Here is a 6,000-nt window from a genome sequence, read left to right on the forward strand (position 1 = left end):
AATTATAAGTAACATTGTCCAAACTTATGTGACACAGATAGTCACACTGGCCTCAGTATGTATAAGTGAGGCTTTGAGTGAAAGGATGACTACGTTGCCAAGAGACTAAAGTTATAGCAGAAAAGGTATCTTCCACCTTGTTCTCTGGAGACTTTCTTATGTCAACAAAAGCAATGATTCAATTTTGTTCAATAGTAATAACTCAAATTATCAAAATAAGGGAATTTCAACTTTACTAGTATTAAAATAAATTCTACAACAAAAATTATATTTATTGTTGTTCCAGTTATTATATTGTATCTTGTTTCCCAAAGAGTCACACATTATTAATTTTTTATTTATACATATGTGTGTGTATATGTGAGGGTATACACATTGCGTAAGACTGCCATCAATGTCAGAAGAGTGCATTGGATGGCCTGGAGCTGGATTTACAGGCAGTTGTGAGCCACCTAATGTTGCTGATGGGAACTAAGCTCTGGTCTTTTGCAAGCTCAGTAATTGCTCTTAATTGCTGAATTCTCTTTCCAGTGCCCACAAATTATTCTTTTAATAAGCCCAAGCACTGGCAGGTGTCTATGAATGAATGTTCTCATATGTCTATGGATGAAGCTGACAGACCTAGATATTCCTGGACAGAAACTTAACAAAAGACTCTTACTCATTCCTCAGAAATTTCTTGGAACTGACCCTCAAACAGCCATCAATATGTACAATTATTAGCTGTAAGATATATAACATCAAGAACACCAAAGAAAATTTCATGACTCCTAATTAGAGACTGAGCAGTTATATTTCATTTTCTTGTTGGATTTTGTGTTGCTATTAAATATCAGGCTGTGATACTTACTGATAGAGTGGAATTGATGACACCTGTAAGACTGAAAGCAACCTAGGCTTTGGGGAGGTATGAACCATTGTCTGGGAAATAGGCAACAGGAAAATGACTGAAAAGTAATATTAACGATGTAACAACAGTTCTCTTGTGATAGGGATATTGCATATGGATTTTTGTTTATTTACATTTACTTCTGTATGTTTCTTGACTTGTTCTCAGTACTAATGTATTACATTTGGGATCAGAAGGTAAAAACAACAGATATGATATCATAAGAGAAGGCAGCCACAGGTGGAACCTTGGGTATCCTCATCTGAAGTGATATTTGTGAGTGTCTTGGTTTCTCTGGGGGTGGCTATGAGGCTATATAGAACTGCCGTCTTTTCACCGTCTGGTGAGGATATTTGGGGCACACAAGTCACTGTTCAGATTGTTATTGGGCAGAGAGATACATCTGGGAGGGGCATTCCCTTCTTCATGTCCCCTCTAATTTTTATCAATGTTATCACCAGCATAGATAATATTGGAGTAATTTTTGTTCTTGCTTATCATATTCTAACACATTGCATTATTTACTTGCTAATGTCTGTGCTTGCACTAGTCTCTCAGTTGTACTAAAACTTATCTCAATGATTCTCTGAGTTTGAGTTTGTGTCTTCATACGGGAGCATACTTGGCTCATAACAGGTGCTCAATGCACATGTGCTGAACAGAGGACTCCAGGAAGCTATTGTGGTTCAGACATGATTCTATAGTATTTGTGAAAGACACCAAAACAACGTATAGTAAACCACAGAATTGTTTTGAATCCTTCTTGCAGCATCCAGAGACAGATTTCCTAACTGCAAGTGTGGCTTACATAGGAGGGTAGGAGGAGACATTCTTCACGAAGTTCCAGGGCTCTGCAGGCTGTGGTGGAGCAAACCTCAGGGATCCAAGAGGAGGTTTGGCAAAGGGGACTCCCAGGAAGACGGCCACAGGCTGTGCGAATCCTTCTAAGCTCACATACTTCCCCAGGACTTTGCCATGAACAGTGTCCACCACTGGTGGTGAGGATGGGTATCCCGCTAGACAAAGAGATGACACATAAATTCATCAGAAGGAAAAGTTCAGATATGGGTTCTAGGTGGGGCACTTTCAAGATTTGGCCTTGAACTTTTATAGGTCTCATTTGCTTCTGACATAAAAGGACTAAGAAGAAAACTGCCTTTATGTGAGAGCAACAAATAGAAAATTGAGTGGATATTGGAACTAGAAAGCATATCTCAAAAGGACACCGCATAAAGAGGATAGACTGAGAAAAACAAGACCTTGGTGTGCCTTTTAGAAGCCTCTGGAGAATCTTATCCAATAAGATCCTGGGCAGAGACACTTGTTGGATGAGGCAACAAACAAGAAGTTACCTTTATCTTAGAATGGCCGAGCACATGCTGAGATGAAACGTGTGCAACCTATGAGACGAGCCAGATAGATGCCATGGGAGTCAGAGAAGAAAAGAGTCCTCCTCATTGGTGTCACCACTAGGGAACTGGTACTTGAGGTAAGTCAGGAAAGATGAAAGGCTGAGGGATAGCTAAGCAAGAAGAAATATGAGGAAGACAGAGTAGCACAGGGCATGGCTGTGAAGGGTGAGTAGCATATCACTGCTGGCAGAATTCTGTAGGAAGAGTAAAATAATCCAGGGATAACAGGTACAAAGTAGGGATGAGGATGACATTAGGTTTCATGCCATGGATTAGTACGCCCCAGTAGCAGTTATGGTCCCAAGAACACAATGATCTTCTAAAATACCCTGGAGATTCTGTGTAGGGCCATCTAAATGTAAAAGGGACTAGATATCTGACCCTGTCTGAAACATTGGCTCCGTTCTTACAATGCAGGCAAACTTTTCTCATGTCCCTACAACTTTGTCACCTACCTTTGTTCTATCTTCTGTGGGATTTGACGGGACCAACCTGGTCCTTCTTCAAGAGACTACACCTCACCATCAAAAATCATGATATTTCATCTTTTGGTTAATGGTCATGTTGACAGACTATCAATGTATACAGATGTTGTGGGTGAAACGTACCTGTCCTTACCACGTGTGCCCAAAAGAAATTTCCAGACTCTTATAAAACAGAAAAAATAGTGTGTGGCACTGGGGAGTCTTCATGGGAAAGTAGCTTAAAACATGGTATCCTTGACACATGATTCCAATAGCCAACACCATAGTGTGTACATTTGCGTTATTTTTCATTGTTTCTGTTTCTAATTCTAATTTATTGGTAAATACAACCAAATGAAGATTGGAGTAGAGATGTACAGTTGATGCCCAATTTATGATGTTTTGATTTAATGGCATTTAACTAATGATATGTGTTTTTATTTTAAGATCATTAGATTATCTGGGCATAACCCCATCCAAAGTCTAAGATGAGATTTATAGAGATGAGAGCCATTAACACTGTAAACTCTTTGGGGGAAATCCAAGTCTCAAGCTTAGGGCCATGCCTGATGTCATTAGAAGCCAATCCTATGTTTTTCTCCTTTTCTCATTGTGTTAATTATGATCATGTGACCAGAACCTAGACATGAGGAGACCCACAGATGGAATCAGTGCATGTTAATATTTTTCATGAACTTGAAGACTTTTTTCTGAGGATTGGGCCCATTTATAATTAGGAAAAAACTGCTCTGAAGAAATATGGAGAAATGGATAAGGAATGGAGACTTGTCACCTGTCCTGACATGGGGCTAAAGTAAGGTAAAAAGTGTACTGAAGTGTGAGTGAATGGTGCTGGCCCCTTATGACATGAACACAGTGAGAGAAGTGTCTTGATAAAAGATGCCACCAGCCAGGTGTGAGGGGACATGCTTTTCACTGAGACTGAGGTCCGAGGATCACCTCAAGTTTAGGCTAGCCTGGCATAAATAGTAAGACAAACAGAAACAAACAAGAAAGGAAAATGTCACTGGGTTTGGTCATCTGTATACTAGAGGTCAGGTAGAGTGACGCACTTGAGTGCAAGTACACAGCATGAGATACATTGACTCCATGGTAGGTGAGGAGGTGTAAATGAAGACAGAGATGCAAAGATGAAATCAACCATGGACACAGCTTAGAGAGACAGCAGCTATCAGAGTGGTGTCAGCAGGACATGCACCATGGAAGCCTGGGCAGTAGGAGAGGAGGGATTGGCAAAATTGTTGAGTGTGAGGTGACAAATCACTTAGGTATGGAAGGGGATTAATTCAATGATGAGCTTTCCTGATAGCAGCCAGAGTAAAGTGTGTCTGGTTATCATGAGCATGGGTGACAAAAATATTACCACTTATATTTATGAAATGGCCACACATAGCACATCTCCTATATGCCAAAATTACATTTACATTCCTTTAATATTCCAAAAACTCTTGCTAGGTACTATTAATATAAACACTTAGCAGTATTTGAAAGTATGAACTTCCAAAAGATAGAATTGTTGTAGCATTGCCAGGATAACCAGCAGCACAGAAACATTCTTCTCCATATTTTTTTTACTGTTACTCAGTCCAGGTCTTTCTCAGTATCTTATGTCCACAGGAAATATAAGCTCAAGAAAAGATGAGGTTGGATTCCTGAACCAGAGGTAGATCAGTGCATGAATTTAGGTAACTCTGGGGAGAGTATATGTTCTCGTGAGTCTAAATTCTCAGCTGATGAAATGGAAGGACTGTATACTGAGCCTCAATGCTACACCATGTATTGAGTGTAAATGTAATTTGTGTATCTGATGCTTTCACTCTTAGGACCCCATTACCCTGTAGGAACTGTCGCTCTTAGCATCCATCTAATCCAGTGTCAGTATCCTTGGCATTTCCTTTTTACAGATTTCATAGCATGGACCATTTCCTTTAACTTCATTCCCTAGAATTTTACACCACACAATCAAAGCAGACAGCATTTCCCAATTTCCCTTGGAATTCAAACAAATCCTACATCTGCTTATGCTGTATCACATCTGCTTTCAGAAGAGATCCTAAAGAGCAACCTGCGAATATTCCCTACTCATGTGTTTCCTGGATGAACCTAGTTCTCACTCTTTGCCCTTCACCTTGTTATGTATCACTTCCCTTAAAAGCCCCTAATAACAAATGCCTTCCCAATGGTCATTAGATCCTTGTGCCTTGACCTGACCATATCCTTTCTTTTAATCCACTCCATTTGGGATTTGTCATTATTTATCCATGCAATTCTTACAATTTTTAAAAACCACCATAATACACACTTTACAAACAAATGAACATACAAAAAAATCTATCTTAACTGCCCTACAGTCCATTAAAGTAGTAAAACTGTGATGTCCGTGTTGTCTTTCTACACCGTCATGTGTTCCTGGGATTCACAGTTACTACACTCTCATATTCCCACTGTGTTCAGGTACAGGGCAACCATGGTCTGGGCCATTCCTCAAGGGAACCCAGAGTGAGAGAGTGAAAATCTTGCCAAATTAGATTTATCTTGCCTTTGATACACACACATCTTTTTCTGCCTCCACGTGGAGCAAATATTTTGTATTTAAAAGAACTCACCCAATGCCATGCAGGCTGATAGAGACATCAGAATCAGAGCACGAAGCCACATCTTGGAAAAACAGGCTAGCAATCCTGTGAAGTCTTCAACTCTGGTCTGTAATAATGGAGAATGTCTGGAGTACTGCTCCACTCAGAAATCTTGAGAATTAAGCACAATTATAAAATCCTTGATGACAAAAAATCCCGCCCTCTTCTAAGACACTCCCAGGGATCAGGGTGAGGTCTCTAAGCTAACCCCTTGTTTACTCTGTTTAACCGGTGTATTCACTCACCCACAGTTAGCCCTCTTTTATTTGAATAGTCACAATCCAACTCTCAGATTATAGGTGGCCAGAAACTTTTCCAACAACTTTTATTCATGCATTTTTCCCTGCAATTCTTTCACCTCAGAGCTCTGTGAGCTTCCTGAAACCTGAATGATACCTTCAGAAGAGTGAAGCTTTGGTTAGGGGCCTGATAACAGATTAGGAATCCTTAGAACCCACCACAACCCCAGAGCTGCTCATCACAGAATTCAGAACACAACTCTCATCTTCTGTATCCTGATATTTTTAGGCTTTCTCAAATATGGTAGTGATCTTAATTTCAATCCTTACTGAAGTCTA

At 39.9% G+C, this 6,000-nt stretch overlaps 1 protein-coding gene across 1 annotated transcript in view; it reads right to left on the minus strand.

The window, feature by feature from the left end:
- The window catches only part of LOC121135945 (carboxylesterase 1E-like), a 43,828-nt gene extending 38,296 nt beyond the window's left edge, over nucleotides 1-5,532 (minus strand). Inside the window, exons 1-2 of the mRNA XM_040735351.1 lie at nucleotides 5,393-5,532; nucleotides 1,698-1,905 (exon numbers count right to left, since the gene is read on the minus strand). Of these exons, the coding sequence (XP_040591285.1) occupies nucleotides 1,698-1,905; nucleotides 5,393-5,444 (260 nt within the window). The 5' untranslated portion in view covers nucleotides 5,445-5,532. The remainder of the gene's footprint in view (nucleotides 1-1,697; nucleotides 1,906-5,392) is intronic.
- Between the last annotated feature and the right edge of the window lie 468 nt (nucleotides 5,533-6,000).

This window comes from Mesocricetus auratus, unplaced genomic scaffold, assembly GCF_017639785.1.
Source record: "Mesocricetus auratus isolate SY011 unplaced genomic scaffold, BCM_Maur_2.0 Super-Scaffold_100045, whole genome shotgun sequence".
Classification (NCBI taxonomy): domain Eukaryota; kingdom Metazoa; phylum Chordata; class Mammalia; order Rodentia; family Cricetidae; genus Mesocricetus; species Mesocricetus auratus.